Genomic DNA, 20,913 nt, shown 5'->3' with positions numbered 1-20,913 from the left:
TGTGTCTCAATAATTGACATTAAAAAGCTGAGATAAGGAGCATGAAAGCAAGACATCCTCCTGCCGTAGCTATGTTGTCTGATCTTCTCCCTGGGAAGGTGGCCATTTAATTTCCTTCTCTGCTCCCTATTGCTCTGAACTACGTGTGAATAAATGTAAAAAAAGAACCATGCTCCTAAATAGTTCTCACAGGTTCTATGAGTTTGACATTAGCAAGCACATCTCACTTGAGCAAACCTCCATCTTCCTTTCAGTTTGCACCCATAACTCATCCAGGACAAATTTAATTTTAAAATATAACTTGTCTATATTTGGAGACAGATCCTTCATGTTGGTTTCATCCTCATGTATATTCATAAACAAACACATTCTTGTTCATAGGTATGTAAAAGAGACTGTAGTTCCCAAGAATTAAATACACAATCATACTCTTTTTGCACTAGTATGCAGAACTGGAGAGATAGTAGACTTAAAATGGGCAGCACTGATCAAGATTGCAGTTATGCAAAACTCTTGGAGCGTGTGCTCAGCTTGAGGTCCAGGGTTTAAAATGCATGCTGACAGATCATCTTTTGCTAAAGTGTCTTCTTCAATTCAGACCTAACTGCATTGTAACTCGACCATACATCATCAAGTAGTGATGACACTGATCTTTCAGTGAAAAAATTATTCAAAATTATTTTCTTGAGGCTAATGATAGTCACCCATGTTTTTGATCCCGCATGGCCCAGAGAAGAACAACAAAGGCCCATCCATTTGTGGCAGATTGTAGTATAAGACTATTTCAGATACAGTATAGTGAAGAGTTAAACAGAAAATGTTGAAAAACAATGTGGTGCAGTGGTCCTGATGCTGGACTGAAACTCAGAAATGGTATTGTCCCTGGTTTTGCCATTGATTTCTATTTGCAGCTGCCTTCCTGCCCATCATTTATCTGTCTCGTCTGGTTAGACTGCTGAAGGAGCTGTCTCATACATGTCTTGGAGACTGGGCACATTAGGCTTAGCATCAAAAAATAATTAATGTCATTAAAAAGACCAGCAACTGTTCTTAGGTTGATTTGTTTAACAGAATACTTATCCTGACTTGGTTATTGTTTGGTGGTGATAAAAGGAGTTAATGGATGTGTATTTTTATCAACTGTTGTACACTTGAGAATCTACAATGTGAAAAATAATGTTAAAAAAATAAACATGTTTTCTTTTTTCTTCTGAAACCTCTGTGACTACAGGTATTGCAGCTGGGCTCAGAAATCCTCCCACAGTACAAACAAGAGGCACCAAAGACTCCACCGCATATAATTTTGCATTATTGTGTTTTCAAGACTACCTGGGACTGGATCATCTTGATTTTAACCTTCTACACTGCTATTTTGGTCCCTTACAATGTCTCATTTAAAACCAAACAGAACAATGTGGCATGGCTAGTAGTCGACAGCATTGTAGATGTCATTTTTTTGGTAGACATTGTGCTTAACTTCCATACCACCTTTGTGGGGCCAGCAGGAGAGGTGATCTCTGACCCAAAGCTGATTCGCATGAATTACTTGAAGACCTGGTTTGTGATCGATCTGCTCTCATGTTTGCCGTATGATGTCATCAATGCATTTGAGAACGTTGATGAGGTCAGTATACTAGTTCCACTTCCACCCATTAATTATTACTTAATGGCTGGGGGGAGGTGGGAGAGAGAAGAAAGAAATATATGCTTTTAAATATATTGAATTTGTGTACATATGTCTCTAGTAGCTGCCCTCAGTGCACATAGAAATTCGCTTATGAGTCCTAGCCAGAGTGATCCATCATTAACTGTGCTGGGAAAGGCTGAGGTTTTTGGTGTCAGAAATGTATGTTTGTTTTACTTCATTCCACATCCTCAGAGTTCAGGAGGACAGGCAGAAGCAGACAGCAGAACCTCTGTACGGCGCTGAGGAAAACTGCTTCATCTGACTTAGCATGAATAGCTAGAACTGGTGTGACAGGATGGTTTCTAGGGGCAGGGTTCCCTTGCTTTCACTGTTGACTGAACAGGGTATGTCCACTAATGGCAATTCTTCACATGAATAATTGGGAAGTAAAATACACTATTCTCAGCTGCTTCTAATATAATATATAGTAGGTGGCAAAGAGACAGTCAGTGACTCACTAAATTTTCTTAGGCCACCAGAAAGTACTGTGTGGGTATCCAGTGATCCATTTGGCAAGAGTCATTTCAGAGGAAGATGAAGCAATTCAAGGGGCTGTTTTGATGCCTGTCTGGCAATTCCGTAATTAGATGAAAGGATAGGGAGAAATCTGGAAATCTAGACTTCTCTTTAATTCTTGCTTATTTCTTTGGGAACAGGTCACAAGCCAGCAAAAGAACTGACATTAAGATACTTAATACCTTGTTTTAACTGCTTATTCTCCTACTGGATCAGACTGCCAAGAAGATACTCCTAAACTAAATGTATTAAGGTTCAATGCCTAAGTAGTTCAGCACGTTAATGAACTGTTAATAAAATCTTAAAGAGGATTCCAGCAGTCCACTCCTAATTACATGTTATAAAATCTGTACGATCAACTAATCATGTGTCCGTATATGTGACACATACTAAACGTGTAACATGCATACTCATCAGTGCTTAGTATTTAATTTTTAGCCTGTAAAATTTAAATTTTATGAGTTCCTTTAAAATATGCCCATATCTTGAAGGGCAACCTAGCTATTAAAAGAAAATCATGTCAAGTAAAATGGGTAAAACCATAAAACTGCACTACTTTTTTAAAAACACATTACACAAGTTTTTATCAGATTTAAAGTATTTTCCTCAATGACTTGAGGACAAGTAGGCAAACTATCGAATGTAGTGGAAGAAACATGATGTTATTTGATATTTAATTCCCTAGAGAGGTTTTCACTTTATATAAAGCTACAGACTAAAATAACACAAATGAGATCAAGCAAAAAAGCCTTGTGAGACCTGTCCTTAAATATTTGTTTGTCATAAAAAAGGACCCAGGCTTCAGATTACTCTGCAGGGCTTTCACATATTAGTTTGCCATGCCACTGATAAAGCAATGGAAGGAGTGGCCATATGTCAGTTTCTGACATTTAGACAGAAGGAGTAAAAATAAAGTTTTTAAAAAAAGAAGGAAGCTTTTCTCACCCACTGCAGATAGTAGCAAGCTGCTGCTGATTTTGCTGGAGGAACATTTCATAACTGTAGACTGGTGATGTGACCTACAGAATATCCCTGAGGAAAACGTCTATACTAGTGGCTGTGACAGCACTTCACCTGAGCACAGGCACTCTCAGACTCATGGTAGCAATTCTGCAGAGAAATTCTTGTGTGAGTTTGAATTCTCTAGGTTCTCCATCTCAGTGTTACCTCATAACAATGAGAAGCTGATTGGTACTTCAGTTTTCCTATGGCTCTTCAACAGCCTCCTTAATCAGTATAACAGTTAGTTTTAGTTATTCTAGCTATTGTGCCCAAGGAAAAAAACCCAACATTTTTCTTGATGCTATCCTTTCAAGACTCTTCATCTCTATTTCCCCTGGTGGGTTCTGACATTTAGCTGGTATAAATCATTGTAGAGTCTTTAGAGCAGACTTTCCAGTGGTGTAAATTGCTGTACCTCTGTTAAGGGCTCCCAGAGTGGTTTACAGGACCTGAGGGGCTTTGCCAGCAATGCCAGCAGAATAACGTAGTGTGCATCAGGTGGGGATTTAGGGCAGGATATGCTGATCACTGTTTCACCACTGCCTGTAGAGAGAAAAGTAACCTTCTATTAAAGAAAAAACCCAACCGACCACATTCAAAGAGTCTTGAAAATAGAGAATCTTTGCCTTATATGTTACTTGTTGTGTAGAGTGTTCCCTTGTGGGTCAGATTCCTTTCTTTCAAACTTGCTGGTTTAAATTTTACCTGTGTCTCACTCTGGATTACACACCGTATTATTTCACAGTCGGATTAAGTCAGCTGTGAGGCTGCACTGCTCAAGTTGTGAATAGGCAAACTGGATTGTTATCTGTGTGTCACTTTGATTTTGCTAAAGGGAATTCTCTTGGAGCCATGAGACTGGAGTTAGTAGGTGGTCATGACTGCAGCAGAGATTTTTTTCTTTTTAGGCCTAATGTGAATAAAATCTTAAAAAAACTGCCAGAGATTAAATGATATCCAGTATCAACAGTGGTGTTAAAATGAGATGACAAACATTAATTGCTATTTTCCTGTTTCGATGTATGGTTTTAAACAGGAGGAAATAGAACCCTAGATTTGTTGCAGTCCCTATAGCGAAGGGGGAATGGGGCAGGTGGAAGCTCACTGGTTTTTCTGCCTGCTGTCATTCGCTGTTAAAAGAAACATCACTAACGACACTGAGGATGTCATGGAGGAACTAACTTGACAAGTCAATTTGATTTAAAAATACCATAACAACTGTGATGGAGATGAATTGATTTGCAAGGGACACAGGACCTGAAGCTGAAGAAGTAAAACTATGTATATGGGGTGTTGAGGCTTTTTTGGGTCTGGGTAATTATGGGACTGTCCCATCACTTAGCTCTTGGTAGGTTAACAATGAAACCATTTTTGTCGTCTTTAAAGTAATCCACCAATATAAGATCACTTATAATACATGAAACCAGAGTTGATAAATATTTTTGACAAGCAGATACTCATTGTAAAAATTTTTGATATTGGATTTTTTTTTTCTATTTTGAAGTAACCTTTTGTTTTGCAATTTACTTCATTATTACATTATAAGATATAATGGAAAATATTTTCTTGAGATGAAATTGAGTATGACTTCTGTGTTTTTCAGGCAATTTTAGAATTCTTTGTGTTTGTTGCAGCTTGGAACATTATTATATTTTTGATTCGCATTTTTTAATATAATAGAAATTCCAGTTTCCTCTCTGCATGGTTGAGAATATTTTTGTCCACAAAAATAATTTGAATTCATTAACTATTAATCAATAAAACTATTAATAACTACAATTAATGCAAGAGGCACTTAAGTATGAATAGCTACATTCTACAGATGGAAGAGGAAAGAAAAAACATTAATGTCTTTGTTCAAGGACATAGAATTAAATATGAGAATGTATGAAGCTTCTGATCTCAAGTGCTGCGCTCAAAGAAACATTACAGTATCTCATATTCAGACATGAACAGAATTCAACAAATGAAGGAACAAATAGCTGTTGAGAAATTTCCATTGTCACCCAAATGAAAGAGAAGTTATAAATGTTTCTCCTGGCTTTTCTGTATGGGAAGCTAATTATACAGTTTATATATGTGTTACTTTCTTGACCTGCCATAGAACTTCAAGAAAAGAAAATATTCCACTGACTGATGAATCAGCTTAATGCTAGGCTTAAACTTTCTATTGTTAAGACAATACATCACGCTGTAGTGTAGTTTGAGTAAGAAAAGAAAATACTGATCTAAAATTTACACAGCCCTTAAAACATGTGGTATTAATTTTTTTTGAATTTGAATGATCACAATAGCATTTGTCCGCAATCCTTTACAGTAATTAGTATTATTCCTCACTTAAGGAAATACTACTTACTTTGGGGGATAATGTTATCTTTTTTGTGTTCAGACATCAATCAGTAGATGTAATAAAAGACAGGCTTAAAGAAAATTCCACATTTTTTGCCAAGAACAATGCAATTTAAGACTTGGAATTCCAAAAGGCAAGTTGAAGCATATTTTTGCAGTGCCAGCTTGAGCAATTTTATACTGTGGTTTTCAGCTATAATACCATAAGATATAATTTATATTGGAAAAAATTTGACTTATTACATGTGATGCTGTTGTTGTGAAATCTCATGGTAGGAGTGGAATCCAGTCATGTCACCACCGTATAAATCTCTGAAATAGGGAGTTTGTAGTAATTGCTATCTGTATTTGAATGAAACACTATGATCAATTGTTGGCTGATGCAAATTGAGAACCATATATCACTCTTATTAGTTGAGGTAGAAGAGAAATAAATGCATAGTAAAAGTTCATCAGGAAAGATGTATTCAATATAAATGATCTAGTGTTCACTTAAGTGGATGAATGAGAGAGAAGATACCATATAGGCAAAGAAGATATACAGCTTTGAAAGGACAAAATTTATGATGATAAGAAAAGTCCCAGAAAAAACACAAGGCAGAAGTAATAGAAGTAAATTAAGCTATTTAGTGCTAAGTGAGCATAGTGTAGCTGGCAAGTAAACAGTGAGTTAAGAGAGGAAAAAATTGAATGTGTTTCTGGTCAGATTGTTGGCAACTCTCTGAGGCAGTACTTTTGCAATAGATTAATTTAAACCTTATTAGTGGAATAATCTCTCGTGCTAATACAAATTAGCTGTCTAGGAATTACTGAAGTAGCTATGCTGAAAAGCAACCAGCTTCCCTAGATCTGTTTTACCATTTCCTTGCAATAAGGGGCAGTGGAATAAATTATCATGTTTATAGTTTTATGGAATAAACAGGGGCCTATAAAAAAAGATTTCAGGTTAGATTAATTTTTCAAACTGGAAAATATACTTTTTAAAGTCTTTTAAACTGTGAACAGCTGTATGATATGAAATCTGTTTGAAACTGTGTAGTTCACCACTCTGGATACTGTTTTGCATGTGAGTCTATTGATGGATCTGGTAATAAATTAGTATTTTTTCTGTGGCTAATGAAAATTAAAGTGGGCATAACCTACTTTCAAGGTAATGCCTATAAAAAAGCAGCTAAGTATCAAAGAGTATGATCCAGGCATAGCGGAAGTGTCGGCAAACTGGTTCTTGGACTTGATGGAAGGCGAGAAGGGGATTAGTGAGCCCCCTGCTCTGGGTGACTCCTTACCACTGCTCCTGGGGAAGAAACCAGCAACTGGGTTACTGTACCCAGGTGAAGCAGTGGGAGGATGGGAGCGTGGGTCTTGTCTTGGGGGGTGTGGTGGTGGTTTACTTGGTTGGGTGTCCCCTTGTGAGAGACCCCAGAGAAACAGGACAAAGGCAAGGGAGGGGTGTGCTCTGGGCTGTAACCTGCCAGCAGCCCCTGGAGCAAGGCTGGCAGGGTGCTGGTGTGGCTCCTAGGTGGTGCTGGGAGCTTCAGGAGCTCGGCGGCCTTGTCCTGTGGAAGAAGGGGAGTGCAAAAGAGGGGAAATGTGGTCATGGAGGAGAAGGGCAGCTTGTCTGACTTTTGTAAGTGCCGCTGTACTGCAGCATGGCCCCGCGGGGCTGTGCCAGGCAGGAATTGCTCCTTAACAGGCAGGTATATGGAAGGAGTTATTTGGGGAAATGCAAATGGTGTAAAGCAGATCCCTGGGGTAAAGCGAACTGCCAGGATATAAACCAGGTAGGCAAAGAAGTGCATACTGTTCACAGTCTCTTGATTCGATTTGGCGTCTCTCTCTTCTTTGTCTACTTCCAATCAAATAGGACTTTCTCTAACTTCCCTCCTTAAAAACCCAACCTCCACGCTACTGATGAGCTGCCTCTGAAGAGGCAGGCTGCCTTTTCCCCATAAATTCTCTGTTTTCCAAATTGTGTTGGTGTTGTGTATAGGCACTGCAAAGCTCTTATGCCATTTAACCCATTCAGGGTTAAAATCTCTCCTCGGCTGTAAGCCTGCTTAAATTGTTTAGTTCATTTAAATTCCGCTTGCTTCCCTGGTCTTCCCCAGGTTCATACACCTTGGTGGCTCAGAGACATCTACGCTGTCTGCTGATGGATGTCCCCTCCCAAAAGAGAATACCAGAGGAGGATGCATTGATGTGTGTCTGCCCAACACCTACTCCGTAGGTTCTGCTGTGGCTGTTAGGATGCCAATTAACTCCTCTTCTGCACTGCTAATGTTCAAATTAGTCTTTTTGCTAAGTTACAGATAAGTAAGGGTGTAATTGGGTTTCAAGGATACTTCTTCATAGCTTTGAAAAGCATGACATGATTTATCATACTGTTAATAGTAGTCTACATAAGCTATTCAATCTGTATAAGGCTAAAAGAATTAAAACGCTGAATTACATTTTCAGTGATAATGTATGGTGATAGCCTTTGTCCAAGAAGGAGAGCTAATTGAATGTATTCGATTCTGAATTATTTCAAAAAGCTGCTGCTAGACCGATACTTACACTGCATGTAAAGGGAAGCATGTTTCAGAGACAGGGATCAGTTACTCTGTTCTTTTTCCCCCATTCAGCATACTTGTATCGATCTGAGGCAGAAAGTCAGATGAGACGGCAAAGGGTATTTATTTGAATAGCTAAATGGTTGCTTTATAGTCTGTTTCGTATTAGGGATTAGATTAGAATTGGAAAGATGGAGTGGTATTAGATGCCAGTAACACTAAATCTTATTTGGGTGTTTTGCCTCTTTGAGGTAAGTAAAAAGCTTCTGGAACCAATGGCTTCTTTGAATCAGAAGCATTGGGAAGCAGATTGCTGTCTGTCAGGGGTAAATCTTTTATTTGATACTGTGGAAACTAGGATTTCTTTAGATTACTTCTGTGTTATCTTCATCCTTGTTTTTTCTCTCAAAGTGAAAAAAAAAACACAGTTTGCTGGATTTGTTGGGTTTCTGATTGGGCATGTGTGTGTGTAAGGCAAGCATGGACATAGTTTTATAAATGAAAAATCAGCCTTTCCATCTCTTCTCACACCCAATGCTCTTATACATGAATTATTGCTGTTTCTTCCTTGATTCTAACTGAGCTCACAGATGTCTCTAAAATAAGCTTTACGGGTCCAGAAATCTGCTTTCTTCAGTGCTGAAAACCACAGCAGTAACCAGAGGGTTTAGATATTGATTTTGACCTGTGCACATAACGTTATCTCATCTCTTCGTTGCTAAATATAGCAATCTGTAGAAAAGGTCATGTTCTCAGACCTAATTAAGAAAATCGGAGAAGACAAATAATAGAAATGAGAAGTCCTAATAATGACCTGACAGGGCTGCCATGTTATTGTGGGCAGATAGGCAGAGCCAGGCTGCGGCACAGCTGACTTCAGAACCAAATGTCAAGAAAGAAGGCAGTGCTTTCCATGGCTTGCCTCACTTATGGTAGTGATAAATTTGGTTCATTGGCTCCCTTATTTTGGATAAATAATTTATTTTTTTGTTCTGTTTCATTCTCATTCTTTTAATGGTTAGCTTTTAGTCTCTTGCATCTCCCTTTAATTGAGATGAAGCCTGAACTTCAGCAGTTCCATATGAGAGGAAAGTGCTAGAAAACTTAGATTTGTGCCAATACTGAATGTTTCTCTTTAGTAGGAAGTAAATTATAGTTCCTTTGAGCCTAGAAAATATCTTGATACTTGGGGTAAGTGCATTTTCTTTCTGTACAGGTGGGCCGTAAATAATGGCCTAAAAAGTGAGTCTACTACTGAAGTGCTAGTGCTGCTACAGCTGTAGGAGGTGGGATGAAAGTTGCATTTTAGTTCTTTTCTAAAGTTGTTCATCCTACATCTTGCTTGGAAAGGAATTATTTTTCCCCCTTTTTTTTTTTGCCGGTAGTTAATTTTTATTGCTGTTCTTTAAACAATTTGTATTTTGTTTTTTCTAGGTATAATTTTATTATTCGATCAATTGAGTTGAATTTAATTCTTCATGGCAAATAAGCAGCAGCAACTGTTTTTTATTTCTACAGCATCTAGCACTGTAGTGTCCACTGTTAGCGTTCTTGGGGACCATAATGACACAAATAACTAATAATTACTCTGCTTACAGCCCTTATGTTTTCAAAACACTTCACAAAGTACATCATCACAGTGTCTCTTCTCCATCTCTTTTATATGGATATGGAAGTAATGGCACAAATCTTATGTTGTCTGATGCAAGGCTAGAGCCAAAACATGGATATCCTGGATCTTGTATTTGGAAGGAAGAGTGATTATATGGCTAGGATACCAGTGTGAGGCAAGGGGTGCAGTGACAGTAGATCAGGTCATGCAGAAAACAAGGAGATACAAAAGAAAATCTGTATAAATGTGCACAGTATCTAGTGAGTAGGTCTAATGGCAATGTATGCATGAAAATTTACTTTTGGCAGTATTTCATGGACAAACTTACAAAGCATTTTTTTGAATGTAAAATGTGGGCCCTGCTTTCCTCTGTGACTGAGGTTGGTCTGTTTTTCTGTTGTGTTTGAGGTGCAGTTCTACTTTGCAAAGATTGTGTAGGAGGAGAGGAAGGGGGAGTTGTTGCATTTATTATTAAAGGGCTTTTGACATTCAGGTTTGCTCAATCAGCAAATACAGAATTATTTCTTCGGGGGCTCAGTGCTTGGATCTTGCTCTTTGGTTTGGAGGGGACTTGCTACAGATTCTTCCATTTTTATGCATCAGCCATCACTGGCAACCTATTAAATCACCTGCCAACCTATTAAGTATTTATCAACAACTACATGCAGGTATCAGCAGTAGACTTTAGTTTGTGTCATTCAGTTACTTCAAACAATTTGAAATATAGGTTTGAAATCTAGCATTTTCTGCCATATTTCATGAAGTGCTGCATATTTAAGTAAGTGCTGCATGCAAGCTCTTTCTGTAACAAAATATAGTAAAAAAGGACTATTTGTCTACCCTGGCCATATAACAGATTTCTTAGCTTCTAAATATCCCCCGGGGAAGGTTTCTGTTGGATAGAGTAGTAATAGTTGGAACTGTGTCTGAGTAAATCAGGCACAGGTGGAACCGAGTGATAGATTACTTAGTCCTGCCCTTACCCTGACTGCAGAGAGACGTTCCTTAGGGTGATCCTTTAGAGCAGAATATCTGGGAATGCATGTCTGGGACCTGCAGGGCAGTTTTCAGCTCTTTATGAACTGAGATGCATCTGTCTCCTTTGGGCAGAAGGAGCTCTGTCTCTTACTCTGCCTCTCAAAGGTTATAGGAGTAGCAGAGCTAAGAGGGTGGGACACACGTCGAGGGGAGTAAATTGAGTTCTGGCTCTTTTTCGTGACATCGTGGAGCCATCTGTATGATAAATGCATAAAAATAATCTGCACTGATAAGAGCATTAAAATGGACAGTAATCTAAAAGTACTTCTATTTTGGAAAGTGGTAATCTAAAAATGTCAATTTTGAATCCAGCAGATCTATTCCTGTGAGTATTAAAATAGTATTTGCTAAACCTAGTGAAAAAAGTACTGTTTTAAAGTATTGGCGAATAATCTGAATTTTTTCTACTCTATCATCTATTGAAACAATCTATTAAGTTTCCATTGTTTATACCATTTGAAATTCTGTCATTTTTAAGAGAGATGTATGAATAATTATTTTCCTTGGGCATTTCTTCTTCTTGATATTGATCTATTTAGAATAGAAAAATCCTTTCCTCTGAGGAAATAAAATAGAAAGTACTGTTAATGCTGAAATATATATATATATTTATCTTTTTCTGATTTTTTAGAATCTTATTGGTGATGCAGTCAGGTGAAATATTGTGACTAATTTAAATATTAAATGCATACTTTCTATGCAACCAAATGAGGTATTTATTTTCTGTAAATAAACAAGTTATTTTTTTACAGAAAACCTCATTCTCTCTACATCTGGTCAGAACTTGGTAGAAGGACTTTCTCCTACATCATGCCGTTCTGTCATATTTTAAATGTTTTTGCAAAATAATTTTTTTGTGAATTTCACAAGGGAAATTGGGATAAGAGTACTCTGAAAGCAAAATAGTTTACTTTAAATGTTTTAAATCTAATTTCAAATATTTTATTTTGTATTCCCATTTTTCATATCCAATTTCTTAAACTCATCTGTGATTCCCTCCAACCCCCCAAGTATTTCTAATCCTTGGGGGTTTTAGGTTTTTTTCAAGACTTAACCAAATTTCAAACTTTTGAGTCTTTCCTGAATCATTGTTTTTGTCTTTGGTAGGACTGTCACTGACAAACAGCATTTATTTTTCTTAAATCCCAGTGATGAATTTTAATTTCAAGAACAAGTTTTGCACCGGTATTTTTGAGCAAAAATAAAACTGTATTTTAGAATGTTGGAATGGAAAAATTTCCTTCCCTTGCCTGAGACTTGTAAGCACTGCGTGATAAAAAAGTTTGGCTTTGAGACTGAAGCTAAAAGCAGGCTATTGCTGGAGACCTTTCAAAATGTAAAACATTGTTATTTTGCAGCTGAAGTTTGTAAAGAGGGAAAAGGAGAAATGGGCATTGGTCTTGAGGAAAAAGGCCAGAAGGCTGTGGTGTAACATCAGGATGTCAATACTTAGAATGTAGGGATTGTATGTGCTCGTCAGTCAGGGACTTGCATATCCAGTTCTAAAACATTGTTATCAAGTTACAGTTTTTTGTGTTTTCTGCTTTCTTTTTCCTCTCCATACTGAGTATTCAGAAGTACGTGCTTTCCCTCCCCTGGAAATGAAGGCATCATGCCTTCTGTGTCCAGTCTCTGAATTGGCATTGAGGCTTTCCTCCATTGTTTACAAAACAAAGCTGGGTATGGAATGAATGGGAAAAGGAAATTAAGTTTTGCTTTGTGAAGGGATCTTTGCATCAGTAACTTGAAAAGTTTTGCATAGATAATAATGAAAATAATAGATCACTTGGTCTGTTCTAGAGCTCTGCAAATACCTAATTTAAAGGAAGACTGCTTTTCTCTTTTTGTTCTTCCTTTTTACTCCCCCTCCCCCTGGTTGTGTTAGATCTTGTCCAAATACTTAATACAAATTGAGTGTGTTCCCAGGTAACAAATTACATCTATCTCTGAAAATGAGTCACTGTAATCATGACAAATTCATGAAATAAAGGGGAAATACATTGCTGCAGTCCTGGGGAGCATGAGTCAATATGCTTTATGTAATTATTTAATAAACCATCTCTTCTAGTGCATTGAACCAGCCTAAGATACTGAAGCAGTTTTATTTATACAGGAATAAACAAACTTCCAGTAAAAGCTGGTCACCAGAAGTATGCAATTATGCATTTCCAGAAATACTCATTAAACCAGTCTGCTTAAATTTTAATCAGACTTCTATGTATGAAACAGTCTTCATAAGAGGGAGTAGAAAAAAAAAAAAAGTGTTTTTATCAAAGGTTATTTGGATCTTCTCATGCCTCAAATGATTGAATTTTTTTATTTAACTTCTTGTGCATGGAAATGCAAATCTGTCTAAAAGTTAACAATGCAAAATTCTGCATTCTTTTTGACTGGAGCCATATTATATCAGCACAGTACTACATTGATAACAAATCTATCATTAAAAGAATATGGCTGGGGATTACAGAGTGAGATACTTGAAATAGAAGCTTTGTGTAGTCTATGTGAGAAATGTCACAGGACTGATTATCAGTGTGTGAATTCTTATATAAAAGTAAAGTCATAGGACATGAGCTGTTATACTGAAATATTACAAATCGCCAGGTACTTTCATACTGCAGTATTTTTTGGCCTTCATTTATCTTTCTGGTAAGTCCCTAAATACTGCAAACTGTGTTATAAATGAGACATGGGAGGACTTGTGTTGCCCAGGATCATAAGAAGTCAGGAACAGCCATAAGAGATTCATGACTCCAGATGCTGGAGTGAATTCAATAAGTGTCTGGTTGTGTTCTTCTCAGCATTAGATTTGTACAGTTTAATGGTCAGTGACTTCCACATTTATTTTCAGTAAGCGTAAAGTAGCATCAGGATGCTCAGGGACGGTCTACTTGCGCACCTGGACATGCAATAAATACCCTGTCATTTGAAGCCTGAACAAAGGTATTTGTAGACCCATTCAAATAATCTGAAAGGGGAGTTTGGAGAGAAACCCACAGAATGTTAGTGGATCAAGACAGAAGTGCATATACCCATCCCTGAAAAGGGTCACTAACCTTTTCATGTTTCACAATCTCTCATTTCTGGTGTTATCTGATGACTCTCTATTTGTTACGGATCAGCTATGCCTTTGGAAACCACAGTTGGGAATATTGTTGCTTTAAGTCCTAATGGTCACTGTGCTTTATCCTTCTAGGGCATCAGTAGCCTCTTCAGTTCACTTAAAGTGGTCAGGCTACTTCGGCTGGGTCGCGTAGCTCGGAAGTTGGACCACTACATTGAATACGGAGCAGCAGTCTTGGTTCTGCTGGTGTGTGTGTTTGGTCTTGCAGCACACTGGTTGGCCTGCATTTGGTACAGCATAGGAGACTATGAAGTTATCGATGAGGATACAAACACGATCCGAACTGAGAGCTGGCTCTATCAGCTGGGGATGTCCATAGGAACACCTTACCGCTTTAATGCATCGGGCTTTGGAAAATGGGAAGGCGGACCAAGCAAAGATTCAGTGTACATCTCTTCATTGTATTTTACGATGACCAGCCTCACCAGTGTTGGCTTTGGGAACATTGCTCCGACTACAGATGGGGAGAAGATCTTTGCTGTTGCTATGATGATGATTGGCTGTAAGTATTAGAGATTCTTTCCCTCTCACACACACAATACCAAACAGCCATGTGTCGTGGATACTGATATCATAAGGCCATCTGGAATTGTGTCAAATATTATTATGCAGCTTAAAATGTTTGTGGTGGCAATATAGGTATTACATACTTCTTTACTGGTTGGTTTTAAAATCAGAAGTGGGATTATTGCTGCAACTAGCAAAAATTCAGTTAGTTTGGGAGAAGTATTCTCTCAGTATCCTTTCAATATTGTCTTGTAAGTAAACCATAAAATGTGTGAGGCCTGAAGTACTAAAAATGCACCACAGTTCGGCACGGACAACATCTGTGCCTCCACTTGGTATGTGGCAGAATCTTTGTATGTCTGAGAGCTGTGTACGTTAGACAAGTGGGTCGGTGAGTGGGTGGAGGTCCAGGAGCATCTTAGAAGGGAGAGCGAACAATAGCTTTCTAGAGGCCCAAACTCTGCTGTGAGCTGAGCATGCAGTCAGATCCTAAAGCAACCGGGATGATACTGGCCTTGGGCACCTCTGGCTCACATTTCCTTGTCACAAGGGATTATTCATACTGCCAAGCTGTCCAGCTTTTGGCCATATTGTCATTTCAATGCAGGATATGCACTCAAAATGCCTTGAGAGCTACTTGGAGTTAAGAACCATATGGTGGCCACTGTTAAATTAGGTCATGTTTTTCTAGATAAGGGTGGAATTCAAACCAAAATAAGGAAAAAAATATATTCTACTTTGTATGTGGAAGAGCCTATCTTTATTTGGAGAAAGAAAGGAGCTTCTGTGCAGTAGTATTCCATCTAGAGGAGAAAAAAGTCAATCTTTACTAAGCAGAAAATTAAAAAAAATATAATGAAACTCAATTAGCAGCACAGTCCCTGTTATGACAGAAACGTGAAGCTTTGATTCTGATGTGTCATGTTACAGCAGCACTGAAATTATGTACTGAGATTACATGTACAGTGTTAAGCAGGCTGAAGGTCAGTGACAAGTATAAAGACAAGCATTGTTGATCATGTAGGCATTGAGATATTTTAGCTATAAAAATTGTTAATTTTGTTCTTCTAGCTTTTTCCACTGCTAGGATTAGGATGAGTCCCATCATCCTAATAAAACACCCATGCAGCAGAAGGGAAATTTATATAAAACTTGGAGAAAATGAAGTGGTTTCCTCATAAGAAGGTGCATTAGGCAAAGTAGCAGTGTAGTACAAAACAGGCTTCCAAATGTGTTTTCTGATGAAGGTACCTGTTTAATTGGAAATATCCTGAGCTTTGGGTTATTGTCCATCGGGTTTTGCTCATGATACTAGCTAGACAAGAATAGCTAGTTTTATTCAGCATTAATATTTAGTACTATGAATACTGGATGAACATAACCTTCATAAAATCAGGAATGTACATGGGGAATATTTTGGAGTTGCTCCAAACTCTTCATATGAAAATATGGTGGAAAGAAACTGAATTTATGCAAGATTAATGTTGATAGCTATCTGCTCTGAATTCTAAAATGAATTTTAATTTCAGTAAGCTGTGAAAAATAGTGTTCTGGCTATTTTACATCTCATGAATGCAGTCACATTTGAGGGACACAACTTTGTATTTGGACTTTTGGAACCTTACATTTCTAACCCTGTAACTGTCTGTGTACCTGTGCACGTTTATCCTATGAACAACTGCCTGGAAGCCATTAGGACTATTCACAATACGTGTGTGCAGGAATGGCAACTAAATAATCCAATATTTGAGTTTACTTCTCTGGATTTTGTAGGGTCATGATTGCTTTTAGCATGCTGATATTTTGAGGTGTGGTCGATGGGAGGAACAAACCTAATTATTTTGTTTGCAGTTATTGAGAGCTTAATTGTTGATATACATTCTTTTTATGTTGAAATAACACTATTTTGCCTGTAGAATTAAGCTCTCAAACATTGAGCTGAGCTTTGAACTAGGGCTATTTTATAAGCATTTTGTCTGATCTGTTGGGAACATGAAAGGTACATAGCAAATGTATCAGGGATAGATGTGGGGGAGCAAAAAGAAGTTTCCAGGCTAAAGCTTTTGTACATCACTCGGAAAAATACCTCTTTGTCCCTGGCCAAGTAACATGTTTGTTATGAGTTGAGCTACTCACTCATAACACAGTTGGTGGCTATGTGTTCCTGTTGTGGTCCTCATTTTGCAGATGTCAGATCACAGAGATGTGCGTGTGGGCTGGTTAGGGGCTGTGGATGTCCAAAGCCTCAGAAATAAGCAATTTCACATCAATTCTGCTAATGTGTTACTGCCCACTAATAAAAGGAAAGGGTATATGTTTTCTCATTCATACTTGCTGTTAACACTGTATTTGTTTTAACACCTAGCTAATGATGCATTCTCAAAAGCTACTACTATCTTTCAGTAGCACAGAAAATGCTGTTTTCTTTCCATGAAGGATACAGAGAGAGCTTAATTGTTTGTTTATCTAAAACTTCAATTGAAGGTAGGTGGGATTTGCTGAGTCCAACCTCAAACATACCGCTTTGTTAACTTCCTCCCTGCTAGAGGATTTCTTTTAGAATTGTGTGAATTTATCTTGGTTTTGAAGCGGCTAGGTATAGTCTGTGCATAAATATGTACCTGTGTATTTAAATAGTCCAGTGAAATAAGTAATTTTACAACCTTTTCTGTATGAAATGGAAACAACAAGGTCACTTTTTCTTTGAGGATGTTACTGTTTTTGCTTAGTTGAGTAAGACAGTATGTTAACAAGATTGGTTTTGAGACTCCAAAATTGTCACTATAGTATCATTAAAAATAAAAAGAGTATTTAGGGACAAATGTATAACAGCCAGCATTAATATTTCAAAGTGATTCCAGCAAAATTTTACTTTAAATAGGCTGGAAATTTTACATTTTTCTCCCCTTGGGCCAATTAACCTCCTGTGAATAAATAGTAAAACTTCCATTAGCCTGATGGGGACGGATTTAGATGAGCGGAAGGAAAATTATAACATTTCTTTCTCTTTGTGCATTTTATCCTCTGGTCTTTTTGAATAGTGCTAAGTGCCGTGTAAAAACCCAAGTGCTTGTTGAACAATACTGTGGCCTGCTAAGCTTACCGTCAGAGTTTTATTAACAAGATCACCTTTGAAATTTTGATCTTCTCTTTATTTGTAAAAGAAACTGAATTTTCTTGAATTGCAGATATTGGTCAACGTGTAAGGAAAATGTCTGCGACCCCCACCTCCCTTGCAGGGGCTGTGCGTGTAGCTACAACTACCCTACAGGCAGTTAGGGCGCAGGTACCGCTCCAGCGCACGGCGAGGACGTGCCTCCCACTGGTGGCTGGCCGAAAAACTACAGCACTGTGGTGCTGGCTCGTTCTTGGATCCAGTTTACAGTTGCCTTTGCACCTTCCCTCTGATTTTTGGTGTCAATGGTCTTGACTTCAGTTTGCTCCGTGAACTATGCCACCATGGTTTGGTAGCGGCGTCCAAGTACGGCTTCCCTGGAGCGCGGATGTTGGCTTCTAGTGGAGGGAAAGGAAGAATTTGCTTTTACAAATGTGAACTCTTCCTACTCAGTGAACTTAGAATAAATATACTTTATATATACATACATATGTACATAGCGTATGATATACATACAGAGAGGGTGCACATGTATTATGATGCTTAAAAGAAGAAAAAGAGACCATATGTTTTTTTCTTCCATGCTTGATACTCTAGAAATATTTTTAATAGGATGGATTTGATTGTGCAGAGTTCTTGTGCCTCTGGGGAAGGCTGAACATGGTGTGTGCTACCCTGAGGAGCATTGCCAGGTGGCGCAGTTTTGCAAGGCTTTCTGGTCCTTGTTTCTGGCAAACTTAGTTTTTAGTTTTGTTTTCCTTTAGCTGCTTTGCTGGCTCAGTATCTTGAATAGTTTCTGGGAAGGAAAGTCATGGATAGCAGCAATACTTTTTTTCTTTGATCTTGGGGTGTTGTCTGTTAAGCCTCTCTGTTTCAGGAGAGGTATTACTGTGTAAACAAGTGATTTTAAGACATGTATTGTGTCTTCTCCACTGGTAAACTTACTGAAAGGTTTGTGGTACAATCAGCACAGGACTATGGTGACATCCAAACAGGACGTTTGTATCAGAAGGGCTCAGAATATTGCAGGCATTTGAAACATAACTAGCGTCCTTCCATGTGTGTTTAGTATGCTTATACACAGAGAGATGGAATTAATACTCTGTAATTATGTTCCATCTTCCATAAAACAAAATCTGTTTTTTTCTGCTGCTCAGCCACTGATACATCCCCTTCTGCTCACTGCTTACTCCCTCTGTAAAGCTGGTCCTGTGGCAGAAATACATTTGTGTTACTTTAACTGTTTGTAGACCCATTGACCACTAGTAATAGTACTTTGCTATAACGTCAGATAGCTGTTTAAAGAAGTAGGTAAGAACACTTGCATTTTCTTTTTTATGCAGTCTTTCATTATGGTAAATAATAAATCCAGGTAACTTCTAATTAAAAATTTAGAGATATGTTAGTGAACTGGTAGGGATTTTGGCAGTTGAGCACAAATGTTGGCCTAGTAAAAAGGTTAAGGTATGTGAGCTTGTAGAAGGAAGGGTAGGTATGTGATGTTAGCAGTGCATAGACACTAGGAAGGGATGACTGAGGTGAATAAGCTGGAGTGGTGGTGGATTGAGCCTGTGGGACTAGGTGGGTTGGTTGGTTTTACACTTGTGTCAGAATATAAGAAAGCATGGCTTGGTCTCAGTGGCCCTGGTCTCTGCATTGGGGTGACCTTCTGCAAGGAGGTGTTCTTGTGCTCTCAAATGCAATGACTGCACGTGTTGTCCTACTGACCTCGTTGTGGCTGCAGTTTTCAGGGAGAAAGTGTTTTACTGTTGGTTATTTTGACATGGGTAGATGCAACCCCTAATTAGATTTGTAAGGGATGGCAGCATCCTCATCTTGTAGCCCTGGGGTTGTATGGTCCATTGGTCAGCTCCGCTGAGCTGTGGCAAGTGAAAAATGCTATTGATTCTTGACCTCAAATAATGCACATCTGTTTGGGAAGAATAGATTATTTTAAAATAGAGATGAAGTATGCAGTGACTGCTCTTAAGGATTTCTGTTCTTCGGAAGCTCCATGCTTCTGATAAGAGATGCAATTCATATGGCTATATAGCTGTTTTTCCTGAACATATGGTGAATTAAAGTTTTGTAAAGCAAACTGTCTTCACATCTGTCAATAAGCTGACCTGCACGATTTTGCCTCACTTTATTGAGTATATATGTATATATATAGAGAAGTATGAGTGTTACTACTGGAAGTAAAAGCAATTAACTCCTCAGCTTCATTTAAATGAATCAAAACATATTTGCTTATCCCTTTTCACAGATGGCCACTAAATTGCTAATTAATAGGGAATATATCTACAGACAGATCTTCCAGAGAGGCTGATGTTACATAAAACCAGGTTTAAAACCACTGTCTGGGTCTGTGGAAAGACATATATATTTTAATACTTGGGGGAAAAAAGCTATTTCAATTTTTAGTTTCTTCCCTGTGGAGACATATGCCTTGAAATAACAGTTCTCGTATATTTTGTTCAGTGAAGCTGTCAGGTTGGGTTACGTATTGTTTATTTTTCCTAAGCAATAGCAGAAACCTGAGGACTTTCATTTGCAGTTTTTGTTATCTGGGCACTGTGTCAGCAGTCCGCTTGCTGTGCAGGTGGAGTAGGGATGAACAGTTCTAAATATGCTTTGCATTTTTTACTGTTAACATACCATAATACTGATAGATGCTTACCCATCTAGATTTTGAGCACCTGTGCAAAATCTATCAGTGGTAGTTGCCCCATCCCTCAAAACATTCAAGGTCAGGTTGAATGGAGCTCTGAGCAACCTGATCTAGATGAGGATGTCTCTGCTTATTGCAGGGGGTTTGGACTAGATGGCCTTTAAAGGTTACTTCCAACCCAAACTATTCTATGATTCTACGATTCTGGAGCCTTTCGTTAGTGTTCTTAGTTGCGCTGAAAGATCCAAAGCTTTTGGTGCCTTTTCATCCATAATTCGTGTTAGGTAGCAACTTCCTGGAAGTAGAGGGCTTGACTCATAAATTCTCCTGTGAACACTATAATTGTTCAGATAGTGGGAGTGTATAATTGACCAGATAGTGAAAGTGATCACGGAAAAAGAGCAGAAGTAGGAGTTAAAAGTTCAAACTCGAGGACATGCACGCTCACATACCATAATACGTTTTCAGTCACTGAGTTCATTAATTAAAACAGACCAGAAACCAAAACCACTCATCTTCATTGAACATGTGCAACACAAGCATCATGCAGTCCTGCAGCACTTCAGCTCTTGTCTCTGATTAAGGTAGAGACAGATCCCCAGAGTGTAGAGTAGCTGTGTCAGCTTTGTTCAGCCTTGTCTGTGACTAGCTTCTTTCTCATTAGACATAAAACCAGGAATGAGGATAGCATTAAGTAAATCTGAAAACATAATTAGTTTTTTTATTTATTTACATTTATT

At 38.1% G+C, this 20,913-nt stretch overlaps 1 protein-coding gene across 1 annotated transcript in view; it reads left to right on the top strand.

Moving 5' to 3' along the window:
- The window catches only part of KCNH1 (potassium voltage-gated channel subfamily H member 1), a 187,372-nt gene that overhangs the window by 40,125 nt on the left and 126,334 nt on the right, over window positions 1–20,913 (top strand). Inside the window, exons 6-7 of the mRNA XM_040612100.1 lie at window positions 1,232–1,624; window positions 13,953–14,382. Of these exons, the coding sequence (XP_040468034.1) occupies window positions 1,232–1,624; window positions 13,953–14,382 (823 nt within the window). The remainder of the gene's footprint in view (window positions 1–1,231; window positions 1,625–13,952; window positions 14,383–20,913) is intronic.

This window comes from Falco naumanni, chromosome 12 (genome assembly GCF_017639655.2).
Source record: "Falco naumanni isolate bFalNau1 chromosome 12, bFalNau1.pat, whole genome shotgun sequence".
Taxonomy (NCBI): domain Eukaryota; kingdom Metazoa; phylum Chordata; class Aves; order Falconiformes; family Falconidae; genus Falco; species Falco naumanni.
This window is presented reverse-complemented; position numbering and strand designations above follow the sequence as displayed.